Genomic DNA, 25,051 nt, shown 5'->3' with positions numbered 1-25,051 from the left:
CACAATAAAATAATCAGAAAGTATTTAAGAAAATATTATAAAAATATCAATGTTATTTTACCTTGCATCTGATAAATTCAAATGTTTATGGTTTATGATCTTAATTTCCATATTTTCATGATTTATAGTTTTTATTTAGATTAATAGTGCAGCTCTAATGCATAGTGTCTTTTTATAGTACTTTTGCTGATGTTTTATAACAGTAAGTTTTATTGTTCTAATGTTCAGAGTCAATATGGGTTCTTCAGTGACTGGTTCTTTAACACTTTTGATAAACTGTATACTTAGCAGGCATCGTTTAGTCTGGCTTTAATGCAGCATTGTGTCTTTTCACTGAATTTTAAGCAGCCTAAACTGTGCTGTGTAAAGATGCCTTAAGAATAAGTGAAGTAACAGTTTCTCCCAACCCAAATATATCTGCAACACAACAGTGCAGGAAGTGTTTGTGCAAATAATGCATGGTCATGTGACTAAAAATCACCATGCACTTGGTCTCAGAAACGGCATATGTCAAGTTGTCATCATGCTTTCAGATGGTCGTCTGCTTTCTAAGGGAGAAAATCAACCAATATCATGTTAAGAGACGATCAATAACAGCTCCAGTCACCCATTGATGTCCTAAGTTTGAGTGGAAGTGTGAATGAGGTTGGCATATAGCTGGAATTATATTTTATTTCATACATCGAGACGTTCCATTCGTGCCCTCTCAATATTGCTTCATTAGCATCTTTACAAAAAAGTGTTTCTTCTTGAATGTTAAAAATAAACCTTTTGTCATATGAATGGAAAGCCCAATCATTTCTTTTTGTCTGGTTATATTCGTTCTTTGAAAGAAATTAATACTTTTGTTCAAGAAGAATGCATTAAATTGATCAAAAGTGACAGTAAAGACATGTAAGGGTTGCAAAACTTTCTATTTAAAACTTTAATTCTAACTACTTTTCTTTTAAACCTTTTTATTCAGAAAAGAATCCTGAAAGATTTAATCCATCAGGGTTTCCACAAAAAAAATGAAGCAGCACAACTGTTTTCAAGATTGATATTATGAAGATCATGGGACACTGAAGACTAGAGTAATGATGCAGAAAATTCTGCTTTGATCTCAGGAATAAATTACATTTTGCAATATATTCACATGCAAAACACTTATTTTAAATTGCAATAATATTTCTTAATTTTACAGTTTTTGCTGTAGTTTGATTCAAATTGTTATTAAAAACTTTATTAATACTTCACAGGAAATTACAGCAGCAACCTCAATGTAGTCCATGCACACAGACATATTTAAATAAGTACACCCCTAAAAAATAATCTTGAGCCCTATTTGGACGGGACTAGTTTTACAGGGGGTGGTGAGAGAAATCTGTGTTTCACAGACGTACTTTGTGATTTTAATCCCGTCCGAATCTGCCACGTCTGTGTTTTTCTCACACAACCTCTGTGATAATTCCAGAGCAAATTAGCTACTGTTTTTCAGCAAACTCCGTGATCCTCGGAGAAAACTAATCCCGTCCGAGTGCGAATGTCTGTGATTGCCATTGATATTTTATTTCGCAACGCGTTTCCTCGTGTGTTTTGACCAATGTGAATTACCGTAGATGCTCTTACCGCGCGGCATGTTTGATATATTTGCTTCCCGGCAAAGTAAAAATAAATAAATAATAAAATCAAGAGCCAGATCACTTAAACTGTTAAAACTGGCTATTGTAATATCAGCATAAGGTAAGATTACTCACGTTCATTTATGCATTCAGTTACATAATGTTTTAATTACAGATGTACCTAAATGAAAATTAAACATGGGTTTAGCCTACTACAAAAAAAAGGTAAACAATTTAAACTAAAGAAACCACACATTAACATGGTTTTGCTATACTAGCCATTTAGTATTTATTGTTTAATAATACTAATAGTAATCAATCCGAATGACTATATGCAATGCAGGCATACGGAGCGCGTGATCTCTGTGACGCCCAGATGTACAAAACAAATCCTCTCACCTCTGTAATAAACACGGAGATGTTAGTCCCGTCCGAATTGGTACATGAAAATCGCAGAAGTCAGGTGGTAAGAATCGAAACTCAAACGTAGTTTAGAAAACTAGTCCCTTTTACACACAAAAAAAAATGCACATTACCCAATAAAATACATTACACGTATTGCACATTAAAAACCTGATAGCAGCAGGCAGCAATGATTTACAATGCCATTATATATTGGAGGGATCACTCTGCCACTAAATGTACTCTGCTGAAACCCCTCTAAAGCATGTGATGGGTGCGAATCATTGTTCATAATAACATTTATTTTTCTCAGCATCCTCATCTCCACAACCTGCTCAACCCAGTCCTGTGTGATGCCAATAATAGAGCTTGCCTTTTTAATCAATTTATTTAGTCTGTTCCTGTCAGATGTGGATGCGCCCAACCCCAAGCACACAGCCTGCTTTGACCTTTTTTGTATGACAACAGCTGAATCATCCGAGTCAGATATGCATAGACTAAACAGAAAAGGTGACAGGACAGTTCCCTGTGGCACTCCAGTTCTACACAGAACTGTCTCTGAGGCACATTTTTGAAGCGGCACGCACTGTGGCCTAGCAGTTAAATATTCAGTCCCCCAGAAAACAAGCTCCAAATCCACCTGCATCCTCTTCATCTTCTCACCCAGCAATTCTGGCTGAATGGTGTTGAATGCACTCGAGAAATCAAAAAACATGAAGTTGTGCCAGGATTATCCAGACGTGTGTAAAACCTCTGGAGCATATAGATTAGGCTATATTAGACTGGTATGCAAACTGAAGAGGGTCTGTGAATGTACACACTAAGAAAGAACAAGTCTTTCAAAAGTAAGGGCAATAGATCTGAAAGTATTACACAAGTACTACATACATAAATGCAGCCTTATCGAGCATAAGAGATTTCTTTCAAAAACATAGTGTTACCAACTCCAAGCTTCTAAACACTGTCTTAGTATTTTCCCTGTCACATGAATGACTGTGGATTCCCATCACCACATGTGCTGTGAATCTTCTTGTCGGGTTTACTGTCGAGATCAAACGTCGTCTGAAAAATTCCCAGGGGGTTTAGTCTCACATAAGAGACAGAAGCAGAAAAAATAACATCCCATTACTGCACTTAATGCACTTTATTGATCTCAGTTTCATGTTTTTCTGCAGGAGCGTGTAAGGGTTCATCCCAAAAGACTTGTGTTTTAGTTGTAGACCTTGTGTGGGATCCCATCTGAGACAGTCAAGCAGGAAACTCCAGTGTGTGTAGTCATGCATGTTCCAGTGAAGCAGGGCAGTCTGGGTAATGTGTGTATTACTGTGATGCGCAGCTGTATTTTCAGCATCATTACTCCAGTCTTCAGTGTCCCATGATCCTTCAGAAATCATTCTAATATACTGATTTATTATCAGTCCTGGAAACTGTTGTGCTGCTTCATATTTTTTTGAACCTGTGATACTTTTTGTCAGGATTCTTTGATGAATAAAAAGCTAAGAAGAGCATTTATTTTAAAAATAGAAATGTTTTTGTTCTTATTAAAAATTTTATTCATTAAATGAATAACTGATAATTCCCACACTGATAATTCTAATAATAAATCAGCATATTAGAATGATTTCTGAAGGATCATGTGACACTTTATACCGGAGTAATGGCTGATGGAAATTCAGCTTTGCATCACAGAAATAAATTATATTTTAAAGGATATTAAAATAGAAACCATTTTATATTTTAATAACATTTAGCAAGATTACTGTTTCTTTTCTGTATTTTTGAAGTCTTACTGATCCAAACTTTTGACCTGTAGGGTATATTGGTGATTCTGGAGCACAAAAGCAGTCTTGAGTCTCTGGGGTATATTTGTAGCAATAGCCAAAAATACATTGTATGGGTCAAAATTATTGATTTTTCTTTTATGCCAAAAATCATTAGGATATGAAGTAAAGATCATGTCCCATGAAGATTTTGTAAATGTCCTACCGTAAATATATAAAAAAATAATTTATGATTTAATTTGGACAACTTTAAAGGTAATTCTCTCAATGCATTTAATTTTGGGGCACACTCAGATTCCAGATTTTTAAATAGTTTAAATATCTCTGACAAATATTTTCCTCCTAACAAAACCATAAATCGATGGAAATGACCCTTATGACTGGGTCATATATGTGTGTCCGTGTGTATAAAATCCAAAATACAGCAAAAACAGTAATATTATGAAATATTTTTACTATTTATTCCTGTGTTTTCAAAGCTTAATTTTCTTTTTTATTCTTTAATTTTTAATCATATTTTTTATTACATTTTAAAATTGCAATATAAAATAATAGACATTTTATATATATATATATATATATATATAATTATAATTATTTAATATTTAATCTATATTTAAAAAATGTATTTCTGTATTGCACATCTCTTCAAAGATTGCTTTCTGCAGTGCTATAAGCTTTGAACTTTTTTTTCCTTATTTTTTAACGTTTTTTTGCATCTCAGAGCTGCTTGGTTTGGTGTTCAGTGCTTTGAACTCTTTTTATTTTTCTATTTTTTTTTTTTTTTTAAAGCTCTTTAGAGAAATGAATGGGAAAAATGCTTCCAGAAGCAGTCATCAGCAGCAGGTTGCTCACTGTTTCTGCAGTGTGACGGTTAGCGCTGTGCAAGTAGTAAATGACTGTATGATTACAGCATGTTTGCTGGTGCTTGAGTCTCAGTCGTGAGAGGAAGTCATTCCTGCCCCGAGGGCTGATGGGAGCAGTGATGTCACTCGCCGCAGTCAGGATGGCGTTATGTAAACCACTCAGCTCTTTGTGCCTCCATCACTAGCCTGTGTTTCTTTCTTCTTGTGGTGTTTCATGTCATTCAGAGGTTTATCTGGGTCTGTGTTGAGCTCTCTGTGAGGAACTGACAGAAGAATGTGTTTCATTAATCATTATCCTTTCTTCTGTACGTTTGAATAAAATATCCGTATCCAATAGAAAGTGTCCGTGTCAAAGATTTCAGACTCGGTCTGTGTTTTTGGCATTTCTTGCTCTGTTTTAAACCCTAGTGTGCTGCCTTGTTTTGATGTCTTTGACCTTTGCAACACATCTCACTGCTTTTTAAGGTCTTGTCCCATGAAATTGATGATTCCCTGTCATCATGTATGAAAATCTCCACTGACCTGGTCACAGTGAATTCTGGCATTGCCTTTTTAAATGAAGAATAAATGTGATGCTGTGTTAAAATTTGCCTTAAAATAAGACAAGTTAATTATGCGTCTGTTGACATTAATTTCCCCAATGATTCCTAACAAATATTTTAATTATTAAACAATTATTTTAAATAAAAGGTCAAATTTTTTAACAGTTGAAATTTATATATAAATATGAAAAGCTATATTAAATGTTTTAATATATATAACATGTAGGTTTTTAAAATGTTAAAAATATTATTGTAATTTTTATAAAATATTTATAAAGAAATTCTTACTTATTATTTACCCTAATAAATATGTTAAGATTTTTAAGTAATATAATAAAATATGCATACATTAAAACACTTTCATAAATATTTTATATTTTTAAAAATAATATAATAAAAAGACAATTATTTATCAGTTTAAATATATGTTCTTTAAAGTGTAGAATTATATACACACACACACACACTGTACATACATGTTTTTTATTTGCAAAATTGTAATAAATAATGATTTTCAAATTTATAATAATTTTTATTTTATAAAATATTATTTTTGATGCACACTAGGGTGTGTAACAGAACTACTGACACTTTGTTGCTGTTTAAATGTAAACTGTCGAGAGTAAGTGATCTAATGACATCACTGTTGGCTCGTATGACTGCTCACATCACATTCGCTCCTCTGTGTTTCTCACCATTTTCTTTCTCTAAAATCTGCCTGTTGGACATATCTCAAGCCATTCAGAATGTGTCAGCGGTTTGGATGTCGTCATGTACTCCTTTAATCACTCGAGTGTGTGTGTGTGTGTGTCCTTCTTGAAGCCAAGTAGGGCATCTCCTCTGGACTGCATTAGCGCTGCTCGAGCAGACGCCGTGGAAGTCACTGGCTGTTCCTAATCTGAAACAGTCTGCTGAAGGTTTCCAGGAGCGAGGTCGCCAGTACGGTTGCACGCTGGGAATACTTGACCTTCGTAAGAGAGCGGAGTCTGATTCGCATCACGACTGGGTTACGCTTGCGTTCAGAGTCTGTGAGGGCAGTGTTGCTGTGTCACAGCTCACTTCAGATCAAATGAACTTAGGGAGAGTCCAGAGACTGATTAAAATCATTAATGCTGAAGTGAGGAAAACAGGTGGAGAGCTGACCTTAACCCACTCTTTTCCTTTCTTCAGAGGGTTTGAACACTTTATCAGCTCGGTGGCCAGCTAAACTTGCTTAAACTACACCAGCAAACCACCTCAAACTGGTAATAATATTCAATAATAATAATTAATAATATTATTATATCTAATTGTGATTATTATTAATTATTATTAATAAACAAAGTGTGCATATTGTGATTACTTTGTGAAATACCATTTACATTTTCCCTTACACAGAGTGTTTGTGTATGCAATTCCTTTAATAATAATAATAATATAAATAATAATGGTATTATTATTGTTGTTGTTATTATAAATAAACAAACAAAGTGCATATTGTGCTCACTTTGCAAAGTACATTTTATTTTACAGATATAATACAGCAAAGCAAACAGAATATACAGTATATGATTTATTTGTGTATATAGTTTTATTCCTTTTTTTAGTTAAATTTGTTAAGGAAAAAATTTACTGAAATGAAATGTTTTTTTTTTTTTTTTGATGTTGTTTAAGTTAAATCTCATAAAAAAAGTAATACCTAAACAAATGTATTTCAGTTAGTTGCCAAAGCAACATAAAAAAAAAGTGGTTTAAAAAATAATATTAATTTCTAAAAAAAAATTATAAATAAAATGGATTTGCTATTAAAATTAAAACATGGAAGAAATATTGTGTGATTTATTTCTTTAAAAAATAAAGTTTTATAAAAAAATTTCAACAGTAGGAGCAGTATCACATATATTCTACTAAATAATAGTAATATTTCTAGCACAATGCCTTTTATGTAAAAATGAACTTTTATTTTGACGGGTTGCTGTGAATACCTTTAAACTGACACTGGTTTTACTCAAATGAAACGGTAAAATGCTTGTGATGTGACTCAGATCAGTTCTGGTGATGTTGTTTATGTATTTATGTCCTCATTGAGACGGCAGATACTGATTCATTCTATGTACAGTAGTAAACAAACATGCAGGAATCAGATTTCAACCAACTTTTACACATACTGGTCCATATGGAGATTTGATTTTATTAATTTATGCTAACTTTGACAAATTTGGTGACTGTGATATTAAAATGTAAGTTTCATTTTCATGACTGGATTTTGAGATTCCGTCCGCGTTTTCTGCTTCGCAGAAATCATAGCGCTGTATGCGTCAAGAACCGGGTTCACCAGGTACTCGGTACCACCGCTACTTAAAGAAACCTGCTACCGTCACATTTTCATTTTTGTAGTACCGACTTGGTTCCGAAGTACCGGGTCTTTTGACAACACTACCTAGGATGCTTCGAGGGTGAGTAGAAGATGGACGAATTTTCATTCTCGGGTGAACTAACCATTTAATGATTTAATCTAAAATTAAAATTAAAACTGGAGTATGAAAAGAAAAGTTCATTATAACTTTAAAACGATAAAAGTGCATAACAAAAATAACACTGCCTCAAACTAAACAAAAACACACATTTTGAACAGTGTTGGGGGAACTTACTTTTAAAAGTAATGCATTACAATACTGCTAAAAAGTAACTAATTACGTTACTTAGTTACTTTTTTATGGAAAGCAATGCATTACGTTACTTTTGCATTACTTTTTAATTATGAGCAGGGCTTGGTTGTTTATAATATAAGAATTTCTATTTATAGCAAATGTAAAAGCACTTTCACACCAAAAAAGTGTAATGGATAAATCTCAGGCTGAAGGAAAAGTAAATTCACGTGTGTGCAGAAGAACACAGGAGAGGAAGATTCAACACTCTTCAGCAATAAAAAACAAAACAATGAAGCTCAATTTTACACAAGTTAATCTAAAGTCATGTTAGTTTGGTTGAACTGGATCATCAAAGATCAGCAGCAAAGGCATTAGTTAATCAAATAGGATTAGATACATTTGTGTTATTTAACACATATTGCAGGTTTGCATCATATTCTGCTGTTTTCATTCCTTTCGATGAATACTAAATCTTTTTTTTTGCGAGTGAGATAAATTAATGCACATCCACATTTAGTCTAGAACTACATCATGTTCACACAGTGCACACAACACTTCTGTGCTTCTGATTTCTCTCAATATAGGGACAGGAGACTCGTCAGTCAATAAATGGGAAAACAAAGTAACTCCGATATTTTCTTAGAGAGAGAGCGAGAGAGAGAGAGAGAATCATGATGATCCACGGGGTTTTCTACTACTCTGCTGCTGAGTTTTTAATCCTTCCATTTCCATAATGATTATTAAATCCTCATGAATAAGGTCTCTGTTTGTAGTCAATGTGTCACAGACTGAGCTCTTCTGAATGTACTCATGTACATGAAAATACCCATCCACACCTAAAAACTAAACCTGATGAATGAATGCAGAGATGAGTGTTTTATTCATGACTTCATCTGATTACATGCCTTTGCTCGAGGCGTGAAGTTTTAGTCATAGTAAACTATTTGAATTTGCCATAAACCAGCTTCTGTGGCACTTGTTCTTGCAGCTGAGTTTCCAGCACAAAGTGGGCGTCCTGTACTGTAAAGCGGCTCAGAGCACAGAGGAGGAGATGTACAATAACGAGAACGCCGGGCCGGCGCTGGATGAGTTCCTGGATCTGCTCGGTCAGAGAGTCCGGCTGAAGGGCTTCACCAAGTACAGAGCTCAGCTGGACAACAAGAGTATGTGCTGAACACACAACACTATAAACAGCATTTACTTTTTCACATTTATAAAAAGTTATCTTTATACACTACCGGTCAAAATTTGGGATCAGAATGATTTTTAATGTTTTGTAAAGGAGTTTCTTCTGCTCGTCAAGGATGCATTTATTTGATCAAAAATCAATAGTGTGAAATATTATGATTCTGTAAAATAATGTTTTTCTTTTCTAATATACATTAAAATCTTTTATGTCAAATATACATAAAAAAAATTACAAAAAAAATGATATACACTACCGTTCAAAAGTTAGGGGTCAGTAGATTAGTTTTTTCTTTTTAAGAAATTAAAACCTTTATTCAGCAAGGATGTGTTAAATTGAGGAGAAGCAATGGCAAAGATTTATATTTTGAATAAATGCTGTTCATTTTAACTTTTTATTCATCAAGAAATCCTGAAAAAAAATTAATGTTTCCAAAAAAAAAAAAAACATTGATGCCCACATTGATAATTTTAATAATAAATCAGCATATTAAAATGATTTCTGAAGGATCATGTGACACTTTATACTGGAGTAAAGGCTGATGGAAATTCAGCTTTGCATCACAGAAATAAATTATATTTTAAAGGATATTAAAATAGAAACCATTATTTTATATTGCAATACAATTTAGTAAGATTACATTTTTTTCTGTATTTTTTATTAAAGTAAATGCAGCCTTGATGAGCAGAAGAGACTTCTTTAAAAAACATTACAAGTCATACTGATCCAAAACTCTTGACGCGTAGTGTATATATATACTAATACTTAATATATGATATATAATATATGCTATTTATTTATTTACTTAATGATAAAATATGATAATTAATATTATTAGAAATTAACTAATTAATTAATAATAATAATTTATAAATAAACAGTGCATATTGATCTTAAACACTTTACATTTTAATAGCATTTATTTTTTCACATTTGCAATATATATATATATATATATATATATATATACTATTATTTATTTAGATAATGAAATAATTTTTGTTCTTCTTGTTGTTATTATTAAAACTAAATAAACAAGCACAGTGCTTATTGTGCTCAGGCACTTAACTGGTTTTGTTGCTTCTGTGTACACTTATTTACTTAAATTATTTTCTAATTTAATTACTTTATTATTGATAATAATTAATGGTAAATCTTGGTAACCCCCCCCCCCACACACACACACACATTTTTGTTTTCTGAATGGTATTTGATTTTTTTCTTCTCCTCGGATTTAAACGATTTATAATTATTTCTATATATAAACATTATTTTTTTTTATGTATATATATATATTTCTGTTTTGCCGCTTTCATTTTTTGTTGTTGTTTTTTTATACCCACAGGTTTGAACTGTTTTTAAATATTTTCTAACTTTATACTGTTTTCTGTTCTAAAGCATTAATTAAAATTAACATTAAAACAGAAAATATGAAAACAGAACTGATTTCAAATGCTATGAAAATGGGTGGTAGTATCTGAATGCTGCTGAAATAGTGACTCCCAGGATGTGTTTGTGGTGTGTTGATTGTTCCAGCGGACTCCACCGGCTCTCACTCGCTCTACACCACATATAAAGACTACGAGCTGATGTTCCACGTGTCCACACTCCTGCCCTACACTCCCAACAACAGACAGCAGGTACAGAGCTCACTGTGAGCGCATTATTATATGTGTAATAGTGATATGTTCTCTTGAACAGATAATGCTGTTGTCTGTCGGTCCCTTTAGCTGCGTTCTGCATTCATGCTCATCAGGGTTTTGATGTTCATAGAGTTGATATAGTGTTGTAATGTTGGTGAAAGAAAACCGAATGTATTTAAATCTGAATATGTTTTATAAATTAAAAGATATATTGATGAATCTCTTTGATGAAAACTTTGATTATATTTTCCGTCCGTTTTTAACAATTTATTTTATTTCTAACTGTATATTCTGAACTATACATTAGTGTTTTATTTCTATTTCATTATTTATTGTTTTCACCATTTTATTTTATCTTTAGTTTTTTTTTATTTATGTATGTATGTGTTTTCAGCTTTTTTTTTATGCATGTGCATTTTAAAGCATTTACTTGTTATAAGGAAAAAAAACCCAGAAAAATCTTAAAACTGAGGACTTCACTTAAGTTAAAAGCTATAAGTCTAATTTGGTAAATGCATGCACTGCATTGCATATAATGCCATTAAATATAATTAATATGTTTTGTATAAAATGATTCAGTTGCAATGACTTTCCTAAAACGGAGCCTCATCATTGCACATGTCTTGACTGATCGCTGTCACTTACATCTCTTGACAGTGATTGGCAGGATTAGAGGATTTTCTGTCTTTTTCTTCTCCAACTTCAATTCTATTTGATTGCGCAGGATTAGAGCATAAATCCCTGTCCGTAAGCTTCCAGAAGACTCTGGCTCAGTTCAGCCTCATATCTTCTCATACACCCATAATCCTGTTTGTAACCCTTGGCCACTCACAGGAAGGCAAGCGCATGATTAATATGACGGCTCGGGGTTAATGGAATATTATGAGTTCCTCACTCCGTTGCCTTATCAAATATCTTTGAGGTATGAAGGGCTGACAGTGCTAAAAATCTCTCAGGTTACAGATATTGTACTTATGGACGAGCATAAGAGATTTTTTAAGTAGTCTTTCACAGCATCTGCTGACATCTTTTGTGCCTTTTTTATGTTGCAAAAATTATGTCAGATGGTTTATATATATCAATAACTCATATTTTTATATATATATCAATAACTCATATTTTTATATATATATCAATAACTCATATTTATTTTACCCTCGGTTTGCACTTGGCAAGTGTTAAATTTGGACTGTTTTTATCAACACACATGTATTATTATAATTAGTAGAAGGAGTTACAGTTATAATATAATAATAATAATTATATTTTTATTTAATTTCAAAATGTTTAGCAACAAGTTGTTCTATTTTTTTCACTATATTTAGTTACAAAATTATTATTATTATTATTTGTATTCTATTATTTCTATTTGTAAATGTGTTTGTTGTTATTATTATAAGTTTAATGATTTTTTTCAAGATTTTATCAACATAAAATTACTACTACTACTAATTTGTTTTATTTTCACAATTTTTATCAACAAAAAAAATTTATGATTTTATTTATTTATTATTTTATTTTTAGAGTTATCATTATAGCTGCTGTCCATTTATTTTTCAATATTTGTAACAACATGCAATATTTTAACAACATAAAATAATATTTTATGTATATTCTTATTATTATTATTTCATACTGCAAGTGTTAACTTTGGGCCCTGGTTACCAAAGAGGATTGAAAATATCATTTCAGTAATTTTTCCTTTAATTAGAGTTTCTTTTAGTTCATATTAGCCGAAGTGAAATGAGTCCATGCACCTCTGCTCTTTGTCTTCTCTCACCAGTTGCTCAGAAAGAGACACATAGGAAATGACATCGTCACCATCGTGTTTCAGGAGCCCGGTGCCTTGCCTTTCACCCCCAAAAACATCCGCTCTCATTTCCAGCATGTGTTTGTCATCATTAAAGTTCACAATCCGTGCACTGAGAACGTCTGCTACAGGTGAGTGAAGCAAACGTCTGTGTGGGAACGATGCCTTTGATTTACACCGTAAATTATGATTATGATGCACTATATTAAGAGAAATAAAGTGAAGTCTGTTACTGTAAAGAGAGAAAAATATCAATGAAGCTGACGGACCTGCATTAAATGCTGGATTACTCGCAGGAATCAACCATGAGTCAATGCTTGGCTTGATCTTCTGTTTAAAAGCAATGCCAAAGGCTTTTTGAGGCATTTAATTATTGCATTAAAGAGTAAATTATGTAATGGATAAGTCTGATTTGTGCATCTCTCATATCATGAAACCTATAGTGACCAGTTACTGTAAACCCAAAAATAGACATATACCAGTGCCATGAAAATAGTTCATATGACTCCTACTCTAAATAATCTTATGAACTCGTATTATAGTTTTATGGAACACAGCTAAAGTCGTTATTCACTGATAATCTTGATTCGTGTTGTTGCTTTTAAATTAAAACTTTTAAAATCATTTTTGGCCATTGAAAAAGTGCAGAAAATGAAAGCGGAAAAAAATATATGTATAAATATTAGAAAAACAGGAATTTAGAAAAAATAATAATAATAAAACACTACAGTCGAATACTACAAATTAATCAACTAATTAAAAAATATATGCGACAAATAAACGACCACCCTGTTACAATAAAATAGAAATGTAAAAGTAAAAAATTAAAAAGTTAAAGAATAAAACTGGAATATAAACAGTACAATATAATACGAAATTACAATTATAATATACAAACATATTGTGTTAAAATAGAATAGTAACAAATTGATAAAAGATAAAATAGAAATGAAAATTCCTAAAACTAAAATAAAAAAACAATTAAAGCAATTATATAAATATAGAAAAATATCATAAAAATGACAAAAGCAAAGCAAAATTACTCAAATGTAAATATTAGATGAAAAAAATTATTATAATTTTAGAAAATGTAAAATATATGTATATATATATATATATATATATATATATATATATTATAAAAGCACATAACAAAATTACTTAAACTTATAATGAAAGCTAAATATATAAATCAAAGCTATAATAGTATACAAATAATATTAAAATAACACTGGCTCTCGTTTCCAGTGAATAACGACTTGTATTTCACTTGTAGTTCATCACAAAACTTTATCATATAGACTATTTATGGTTCTTGTTTTGTTATTTTTGGAGACGCCAGTTCATGCTCATTGCTGCTTTCTTTGCGAAGATCTGTATGAACTTTCCTCAAAATTGCACCTTTTTTTGTTTCACGGAATTAATCATTCATTTCAGATTTTTGCTATTCCTTGAAGGGTTAGTTCACACCAAAAATGAAAATTCTGTTATTAATTACCCGCCCTAATTTCGTTTCAAATCCGTAAGAACTTTTTTTTTTCGACTTCGGAACACAAATTCAGATATTTTTGATGAATGTTATAATTAACGCGTGAAACGAGGTGTAGGGGTAGAAATGGGATCAGACATACGTGTTTTCAGATCTGTGACGTGCATCTCATATTGCATTGCGTAAGTTACACCAGACAATCTCCCTCATTGTCATCTTCGCAGTGTTGCGGTATCCAGGTCCAAAGACGTGCCTCCGTTCGGCCCTCCCATTCCTAAAGGAGTGACCTTTCCCAAGTCAGCCGTCTTCAGGGACTTCCTGCTGGCCAAGGTGATCAACGGGGAAAACGCGGCGCACAAATCGGAGAAGTTTCGTGCAATGGCGACCCGCACGCGGCAGGAGTACCTCAAGGACCTCGCGGAGAACTTCGTGAGCACGACGACTGTGGACTCGGCGGTGAAGTTCAGCTTCATCACGCTGGGGGCTAAGAAGAAAGAGCGGGTGAAGCCGCGGAAGGACGCCCATCTCCACAGCGTGGGCGCGGTCACGTGGAGCGTGGTGGCGCGGGATTTCGGCCAATCGGCGGACGTGGAGTGCCTGCTGGGGATCTCCAACGAGTTCATCGTGCTGATCGAGGAGCAGTCTAAGAATGTGATTTTTAACTGCTCCTGTCGGGACGTCATCGGCTGGTCGTCTGGTGTCATGAGCATCAAGATCTTCTACGAACGAGGGGAGTGCGTGATGTTTTCCGCGCATGACAACTGTGGAGAGGACATTCGAGAGATCGTGCAAAGACTTGAGGTAAGGGCCCTTATTTATTAAGTTCTATATTTTGTCCTATGTATTCAATTTAGATTGTGTGTAAGTTAGGGTGACCGTACGTCATCTTTTCCCTGGACATATCCTTTATTTGGACCTTAATAAATGCGTCTGGCTGGGATTTCTAAAACGTCCCAAAATATCCGGGATTTGGCTTTTGCTTTCTACAGTCGCCATTCATTGTGTGCATTTTTGTATCAAAGCCCTGCTCAGTTTTTTTTTTATCTGGCTCTTACCGTGTGCTCCTGCAAACATTATAATATTGCATATAATTTCGGCGCATCAGGGAGCTGCTATCAACATGTGGAGTATTTAATTCACTTTGGATGCAGCTCATGTTGGATGCATTATTGGATCTGATTTTTAACTGTTGCGGCAGGTGCATTTTCTCCCCTGAGTTAAAGGTTTGAAACATTGTATAAATTGCATTTGACTGAAATGCTTGTATTGAAACGTTTTGCATTCTACCTATGATAAAACTGTGGTCAATGTTAAGTTTTGTGAAGGATGGCAACTGGTAAGAAGCGTTTTAACTGGGTTTTTGATCAATACGTATAACATTAAATGTAAAATATTTATATACATATTTTGAGTTTTGATATTTGGGATATGTTTATTGCACTACTAAAGGGGCTAATTTAACTAACAATTACAAACAAATCCATATTTATCAAATGTGCACAGCACACACGGTTCTTGCACACACCAGTAAGTAATCATTGTTGATAAATCCCACGTTTTTAAGCACCATGCTCGTTCATTTTCACAGTCATTTGCATTCAGAAACGCCTCCAATTAACCATATATATTTGCCACACTAATTGTGCAAATGTTTAGCTTGAAATATAAAATAATTAATTCTGTGAGATTTTTAGTTTTTAAAAGGAGTCTGTTCTACTCACCAAGGCTACATTTATTTGATTAAAACTACAGTTACGTAAAATTGTGAAATACTATTAGAATTTCAAATAACTGTTTTCTAATTAAATATACAGTATGTTAACATGTAATTAATTGCTGTGATGCGCAGCTGTATTTTCAGCATTACTCCAGTCTTCAGTGTCAGAAATTATTCTAATATGCTGATTTGATGCTCAAGAAACATTGCTAATCACAAGTCCTGCTGCTTAATATTTTGATACATTTAATTTTTAAAGATTTTTTGATGAGTAGAAAAGTTCTAAAGAACAGTATTTATTTAAAAATAGAAATACTTTGTAACATTATTAATCTCTTTACTGTCAGTTTAGATTCATTTAATTCATCGTTGCTGATTGAAAGTACTAATTTCTTTATTTATATAGCGGTATTGTTAGATTAACTTAATGACTGTCAACCACGACAACTCCCATGATGCCCTATTTCTATTCATCTTTTTGATGTCTTCAGGATTCTTTCATTCAGACGTCTGTCTACTCCGTTCAGTGTTTTCTCTTAATCAAAATTCAATCTGGCTCAATCAAAACCTGCTAATTCTTCTTTTCTCGAAGCTGGGGAAGAAAGTTGGCTTGCAGTTGTGTTCGTGTTCTCTTGGGTAACAGTCTAATCATTAGGGGATATTCAGTTAGTTTTTATCATAAAAGGGTCTGTAATGAAATGTTTTCATCGTCGTCCTGTACATGTGATCACGTGTACCTGTGAAGAGCTCGGCCTGATGAAATGTGTGTCTTAAGAAATCTTCTTAGATGATTATTGTTTGACGGGTGTGTGTTACTCCTGGCGCTGCTCTTGATCTGTGTTTTTGAGTTAAACTCACTCGGGTCGCTCAGTTTTTGGCTTTCGGATGCTGTTGAAGCATCGTAGATGACATTTATAATTCATGATTCAAAGGCGTCTTCAATCCTTGTAGTGCTTTTCAAACCCATACTTTATAAATATAAATAAATGTAGAATGGTGCGGAGAGCGAGACATGGCACAGCGGTCAAAAACATCCATTTAGGGTATTTTTAAGGTATTATAATAATGTGTAACTTTTTTTTATAATATTTGTATAATATTAGTTTTATTTTACTGAACAATTTATTAATATAAAAATGTAATTGTTAATTATTAAATTGTTAAAACATTTATTTATAATTATTTAATGTGTTATATTAATCATTAGTACTGTTAATAATCATAATTATTTAATTAACTTACATACAACACATTTGATGAATAGTCATATTATATTATTATTTGTATTTTTAAATAATTTGTAAAAAAACAAATATTAATTTTCATTATATTTGTATTATTAGTCATATTAATTAGCATATTATTTGTTATATAAGTACTGATTGTTATATTCGTTATTAGTACTGTTGTCTAATTAGTCCTTTACAATACATAATAAAACACTCAAAAAGCTTAAAAATAGATATAATAAATAAATTTGAATATTGTATTTGTTGAAATTTTTTAATAATGTATTAGACATAAATGTTTATTATATATTAAGAGCTTATTTGCATTAACATATAACTTTTTTATCATATTTTTAGGCATATTATGTTATCATGTTTTATTGTTTTTTGTTAGCTGTATTTTTTTAATTTTACTTAATCAAAATAACCCAGCTGCAGTTTGATTGAGATTAATTGGAATGCACAATGAAAAAACATGATTTTTGAAAATTTTTATTTGCATTTGCATTGTATTTCTGTTTTTGCAAAGGAACTGTGTGTGTGTGTGTGTGTGTGTGTATATATATATATGTGTGTGTGTGTGTATATATATATATATATATATATATATATGTGTGTGTGTGTGTATGTGTGTGTGTGTGTATATATATATATATATGTGTGTGTGTGTGTGTGTGTGTATATATATATATATATATATATATATATATATGTGTGTGTGTGTGTGTATGTGTGTGTGTGTGTGTATATATATATATATATGTGTGTGTGTGTGTGTGTGTGTGTGTGTCTGTGTATATATATATATATATTAGGGCTGTGCGACATGGACAAAAAAAACCTATCACGATTTTTTGATCAATTTTGCGATTTAGATTTTAATTTCGATTTTGAAACACACAGGCATGCTTTACAGTCATAAATGCATTCAGTATAAATTTTAAACATATTTCCAAAAGAAAACCAATGAGAGCTTTATCAAATTTTTCTAGAACAGACATAAGTCAAAATAATCACTAAGTAAAGATGTCAAACAAAATGTCTAGACATATGGAAAAAAAAACGTGTTCATGGATTTTTTTTTTTTTTTTTGGCATGCATTGGTCATAGAGCTCACTGTAGCGGTGCCTCAGGTGTTATATGTTTTGCCAAATATATTTACTGCCCAAGGGTCACATGTTCTCCATCTGCAGTGCGTATACAGTAAGTTATGTGTACGCAGTTCAGAAGCAGCAACGAGAGCGCATTATTGTAACGCGAAAGCACTTTAAAATAATGCGCGAGCGCAAATCTATCCACTCGCACCAGTGATGCACGGGTCAATGTATTAATAACCCGCACCCAACCAACATTTTCAACTGACCCGCCCGCAACTCGGACCGAAAAAACATACAAATAAAATATTGTACCCGGCCTGCTTCCTGACCCGCATTTTTAAAAAGCAGTAAATGCTCATCGTAGCGTCATTGGGCCATAGGAACGTAGGAAAAACTAACTAGGCAAAAAAACAAAATAAAAAACTTAATATATTATAATTTTGTCAAGAATTATAAAAAATCATCAGTAAGATCATAATTTGTACTAAAATAGTCTAGTCTGGCTATGTCTATTTGTATGTTTCTGCAAGGTTAGCAGACATTGAGGCTCGGGTTTGTTCCGATCAGAGCTCGTGAGCATGGAGCGCATTTCTGAATATCCCGATCCGCTCACTCATTCCGTGGGGTCTCGCTCAACTCAGAATGGCCAGCTGGTTCGAAAATATGCAAGGAGTCATTTTATTGTTTAGTAACAATCTGGTGTTTTCTGTGTCGCTGCAAAGATGAAGTTGACGATGCAGACTCGCCATGAACGCCAGAGAGAAATGCCAACAATGCAAGTAGCAAGTAGCCCATTTATTTTGGTTTGAATATTTTAGTTTAAAAGAAGACATTTCAAGCTTTCTGTAATATACAGGTCCTTCTCAAAAAATTTGCATATTGTCATAAAGTTCATTATTTTCCATAATGTAATGATAAAAATTAAACTTTCATATATTTTAGATTCATTGCACACCAACTGAAATATTTCAGGTCTTTTATTGTTTTAATACTGATGATTTTGGGATACAGCTCATGAAAACCCAAAATGCCTGTCTCAAAAAATTTGCATATTTCATCCGACCAATAAAAAAAAAAGTGTTTTTAATACAAAAAAAGTCAACCTTCAAATAATTATGTTCAGTTATGCACTCAATACTTGGTCCTGAATCCTTTTGCAGAAATGACTGCTTCAATGCGGCGTGGCGTTATGGAGGCCCAGGATGCTTCGATAGCGGCCTTAAGCTCATCCAGAGTGTTGGGTCTTGCGTCTCTCAACTTTCTCTTCACAATATCCCACAGATTCTCTATGGGGTTCAGGTCAGGAGAGTTGGCAGGCCAATTGAGCACAGTAATACCATGGTCAGTAAACCATTTACCAGTGGTTTTGGCACTGTGAGCAGGTGCCAGGTCGTGCTGAAAAACGAAATCTTCATCTCCATAAAGCTTTTCAGCAGATGGAAGCATGAAGTGCTCCAAAATCTCCTGATAGCTAGCTGCATTGACCCTGCCCTTGATAAAACACAGTGGAACAACGCCAGCAGATGACATGGCACCCCAGACCATCACTGACTGTGGGTACTTGACACTGGACTTCAGGCATTTTGGCATTTCCTTCTCCCCAGTCTTCCTCCAGACTCTGGCACCTTGATTTCCGAATGACATGCAAAATTTGTCCAAAGGTCCAGTGTTGCTTCTCTGTAGCCCAGGTCAGGCGCTTCTGCCGCTGTTTCTGGTTCAAAAGTGGCTTGACCTGGGGAATGCGGCACCTGTAGCTCATTTCCTGCACACGTCTGTGCATGGTGGCTCTGGATGTTTCTACTCCAGACTCAGTCCACTGCTTCCGCAGGTCCCCCAAGGTCTGGAATCGGTCCTTCTCCACAATCTTCCTCAGGGTGCGGTCACCTCTTCTCGTTGTGCAGCCTTTTTTGCCACACTTTTTCCTTCCCACAGACTTCCCACTGAGGTGCCTTGATACAGCACTCTGGGAACAGCCTGTTCGTTCAGAAATTTCTTTCTGTGTCTTACCCTCTTGCTTGAGAGTGTCAATGATGGCCTTCTGGTCAGCAGTCAGGTCAGCAGTCTTACCCATGATTGCGGTTTTGAGTAATGAACCAGGCTGGGAGTTTTTAAAAGCCTCAGGAATCTTTTGCAGGTGTTTAGAGTTAATTAGTTGATTCAGATGATTAGGTTAATAGCTCGTTTAGAGAACCTTTTCATGATATGCTAATTTTTTGAGATTTTTTTGAATTTTGGGTTTTCATGATCTGTATGCCAAAATCATCAGTATTAAAACAATAAAAGACCTGATATATTTCAGTTGGTGTGCAATGAATCTAAAATATATGAAAGTTTAATTTTTATCATTACATTATGGAAAATAATGAACTTTATCACAATATGCTAATTTTTTGAGAAGGACCTGTATAGCCTATATTTCTCAAATCTGAGGCACACGCTGAGTTTAGTTCACATGCAATGCAACGGATCCTGCCGGCGCCTTATTACATTGTCTGCTATGCTATATATTTGCTTCTTATTTATTAAATACGGGCAACTGATTGATAAAACATTGATCAAAATTGAGATACCCGCGACTCAAATATCATTCAAAATATTTTTGGATGACTCGTAACCGCGGACGACCGCAGGCACCCGCTCATTTTGGATCAACCCGCGTGCTCAGATCATAGACTGTATAAGGATCAGATATATGCTGCCTTACAACGTGTCTCCTCTCACTCAACCTGTGTCCTGTGCACTCACAACTCTCTCTGTGCTCACGTGCAAGATATTAAATCTTTTCACACCTTTCTATTTATAACCTTTTCTTTTACCGCGTGCAGTGTGAACGTTCTGATCCATTAACATGGGCTCTAAAAAAATAGGCTATGCATCACAGACAGAGTGTGTGAACCTGGAATTCTCATGCTCCACTTAGGTGCGTTGCATCCTGATTGGTTCAGACAACATACTGCGGGAGGTCAGGGCCGCGGAAAATCGTGCTATAAAGCGAATTTGAAATCGCGCACACTCAAATCGCGATTTTATTTCGATTTCGATTAATCGCTCAGCCCTAATATATATATATGTGTGTGTGTGTGTGTGTGTGTGTGTATATGTTACCCTGGAGCACAAAAGCAGTCTGAAGTCTCTGGGGTATATTTGTAGCAACAGCCAAAAAAAACATTGTATGTGTCAAAATTATTGATTTTTCTTCAATGCCAAAAATCATTAGGATATTAAGTAAATGAATTAATCTTAATTCATCTTAATTTAAACAAATAAAAATAATATAAATAGCTGGATTTATTTAGAAATAAATATGTCTAATTGGTTATCACATGTCAGGAGATAAACAGATATTTTATAAATAATTTTGTAAATAAACTGTGAAAAACTGCTGTTTATAAATATTTTCCTAGTCTCATTAAACTATATATTAATATACATTAATATAATAATAGTTTTTCTAGAAATAAAAAAATTCAGAAATGTTGAAATCTATCTAAAATACGTTTCTTTGTAATCCACTGAAACATCATTGTAAAGTGTTGCCAAAAATTCACTGGTTTATTTATTTATTCTATCAATTTTATTCATTGTATATTTACATCACAGTACATATAGTTCATTTGAAATATTTATCAAAATAATTCATGTCTTAAGGAAAATATGACCAGGTGCGTTTTAAAGGTTTAATATAAGTGCTTAAATAAATGACTTGTTGTGTAACACTAGTTTTTTAGATTAGATTAGATTAGATTAGATTCAACTTTATTGTTACTGCACATGTAAGGTACAAGGCAACAAAATGCAGTTAGCATCTAACCAGAAGTGCAAGCAGTAAGTACAGAATATACAAGGTCTACAATATGTACAATAAATATACAGATAAGGCAGTATTATGTACATAATTTACAGATTTTAAATACTATCAGCATGATATACAGATAGGTGTGCTATGAACATACTATACAGATGGATTATGTAAAAATGTATGTACACTATAGGCAGAAACTATGAACATATGAACATCAATTATACAAGTGCAATGGACAATAAAGTGCATAGAAAATATTTCAGTGTGCAAATGGAATACTCAGTATTCTGGATGAACAGACAGTAGTGCAAGTAATAGCAAGTTTACATTGTTTTGCTTGTAAATAAATAAATAAATCAGATGTAGGGATGAGTTTTGACACCGTGTTTGGGAAATATCACGTTTTGGCTCATACTAGCAGTTTGCATGTGTGTTTGTCTCATGTCAGTGTTACAGGACGGGCTGACAGCGAGAGCTTGCGTAGGGTTTGAGAGGTGAATGTGAGAGTAAGAGCAGTGCTGTGGCAGACGCACAACAGATTGCTCTCTTTAAAGCAGTTTAGCGCAGACACAGACGTGTGGGAATCCCTCTGAGGATCACCGCAGCTCGCTCACTTCACAGTTTGCTTTGCTTCAGCTGCTGTCTTGGAGTTTGTTTGTTGCTCTGTGTGTAGTTATTCACTGGAATGAATGAAAATGCTGAAACGAGCAGTTGACCAGCAGTGGTTCAGCGTCACATTGATCTGTCTAATGATGTGTGTTTAAGGAAAGCACAATGTTGGGCTGCTTTAAACTCTGTGGGAAATCAAAACACCTAAAATCTGCTTGTTTACTACAGGTTCCTGGTGTTACTGCGAGTGTGCGAGTGTGTAATGTACACATTTACGTTTGCATTTATGAATTTGGCAGATGCTTTTTTTCGAAACAACTTGTATTGCTGAGAGTCGAGCTCATGGCATTGCCATTGATTGGTGCCATTTATTTTATTTTATTCACATTTGATATAGCATCAAAAAAGTATATAATCTTTTTGTTTCTATTTTTTTATATTTATTTAAAATATTATTTATTCTACCATTTTCATTTATTATGTTTTCATAACATTTAAAAAAAATCTATAAAAATGTATATATTTTCTCGCCATATAATTCGTTTATTCATTCATTATGTATTTACCTAAGATTTGATCAGTACATTAAATAAAATGTTTTTTTTTGTCTTTCTAATAATTTTAATGTTATTTTCTGTTATTTATTAATGGTTTTTTAATTATTAACTTATGTTATCAGTTTTATTAATTATATATTACATGTAATTAACATCTAATCACTATATTTTCTAAATTTTATATTTTCTATTATTTATTTATCTATATATTCTAACATTTATTACATTTAAAAAATTATATATTTTCTGGCTTTCTAATTTTTTTATTACATTTATTCATTCATTCTTTCTTTCATTCTATCAGTTTTGTTAATTATATTTTGCATTACATTTAATAGTTGCATCAAATAAAATGTATATCTTTTCTAGCCGAAAACACCTGTATCTTTTTCTGTTTACTTATTTGCATAAGTAACTTTTCTAGCTTTTACATTTTTATTATTTTTTATTTTCTTATAATAACCCATATTTGGCTACGGTGACCTCAGAATAAGAGAGAAACAGACTAATATTAGCGTAGATGCCATTCTTCTAATGATGTAGCAAGTACATAGGGTGTTATGGGAAGTGTTTCCGGTTTACCTAATTAATGCAGCCTAAAAATCCTTTAACGGATTTGGATATTAAAAGCATAAGAGTGTGTTATGTGTAAACCAGGTTAAAGAGATGGGTCTTTAATCTAGATTTAAACTGCAAGAGTGTGTCTGCCTCCCGAACAATGTTAGGTAGGTTATTCCAGAGTTTAGGCGCCAAATAGGAAAAGGATCTGTCGCTAATAAGCAATATTTTAAAATCTATACAATGTTTGATAGGGAGCCAGTGCAGTGTTGACAGGACCGCATTACAATAATCTAACCTTGAGATCATAAATGCATGGATTAACATTTCTGCATTTGACATTGAGAGCATAGGCTGTAATTTAGATATATTTTTGAGATGGAGTTTTACAAATGCTATAAACGTGGCTTTCTAAGGAAAGACCGCGATCAAATAGCACACCTAGATCCTAACTGATGACGGAGAATTGACAGAGCAGCCATCAATTCCTTCAAAGTAGTTTTTTTTTTTAATGGATGGCAGTTCAATAAGTTTGTTATTGTTGAAGTGCAGACTCTGTTAATGACGTCTGAATCCTGAAAACAGACTCAAGCTGTTGTGGTTTCAGTCCTTCATTGAAACTAATGTCGCTCGCTGAATCAGTGACTGTATTTGTTGACTAACTACTTCTAACAGCTGAAATCAAGTGAACAGTGAGTCACTCTCGCTAGCTGGGCTTATTAAAGCTTTTAAGATGGATCAGCCTCTCCTCAGAGTATCATTTACTGACTCACCAAACCTCCCTCTACACATTAACTAATCAATGTACTCATCATATATATATATGTGCTCTTAACCCTTCACCTGCCCATCCACTCCTGTTTTCCCATAAGTCCTGCTGGTTTGGAGCTCAGCTCTCGTTAATGCACTCTAATGATGGAATGAGATTGTGTGACGGCGGCGTGTCACATGACCGTGTGAACATAAGCAGCAATCACCATCTAATAATGGCATGTTTATACTGGATTAATGCTAATTACTACAGCCGTTAATACTGGAGTCCAAAGAAAATCAGTCAAACCAGTTCAAGATGGGCAGGTCCTGAGGAAAACCCGTGTGTAGAGAGGCATTGTGCCATTTCTGTGCCACTAGCAGCACCAAATGCAATTATACACCACTCCTTAACAAGCCACATTTATTTTTATTTTTTTAAAAGGTTATTATTATTATTATTATATTGGATTATATTGATTATATTATATTGTTACATTATATTATATTAATTTATAATACTTCTATTTTTTTATTTTAGTGATTTGTTCATCAACTCTAGTGATGTTATTGTATTATATTGTATTGTATTATATTATCATATTCATATTTTTAAAAATTTTATAGTCTGGATTAGGGGTTTGTTTAACAACTTTTTATTATATTACATTTTTAAATGTGATTTATTATTGGAAGTTTAATACTTAGGGATAGGAGTTTGTTCAACAACAAATGGTTGTTTTTATTATTTTATTATTTTTTTATTAAATCTATAATTTTAT

At 33.3% G+C, this 25,051-nt stretch overlaps 1 protein-coding gene across 3 annotated transcripts in view; it reads left to right on the top strand.

Moving 5' to 3' along the window:
• The window catches only part of LOC132156710 (signal-induced proliferation-associated 1-like protein 2), a 138,461-nt gene that overhangs the window by 58,260 nt on the left and 55,150 nt on the right, over positions 1 to 25,051 (top strand). For all 3 annotated transcript variants that reach the window (XM_059565681.1, XM_059565680.1, XM_059565682.1), the window contains exons 5-8: positions 8,811 to 8,985; positions 10,545 to 10,648; positions 12,435 to 12,592; positions 14,175 to 14,751. In XM_059565681.1, the coding sequence (XP_059421664.1) occupies positions 8,811 to 8,985; positions 10,545 to 10,648; positions 12,435 to 12,592; positions 14,175 to 14,751 (1,014 nt within the window). The remainder of the gene's footprint in view (positions 1 to 8,810; positions 8,986 to 10,544; positions 10,649 to 12,434; positions 12,593 to 14,174; positions 14,752 to 25,051) is intronic.

Source organism: Carassius carassius, chromosome 14 (genome assembly GCF_963082965.1).
Source record: "Carassius carassius chromosome 14, fCarCar2.1, whole genome shotgun sequence".
NCBI classification, from domain to species: Eukaryota; Metazoa; Chordata; class Actinopteri; order Cypriniformes; family Cyprinidae; genus Carassius; species Carassius carassius.
The sequence above is the reverse complement of the archived record's forward strand: the minus strand, read 5'-3'. Positions and strand labels throughout refer to the sequence as shown.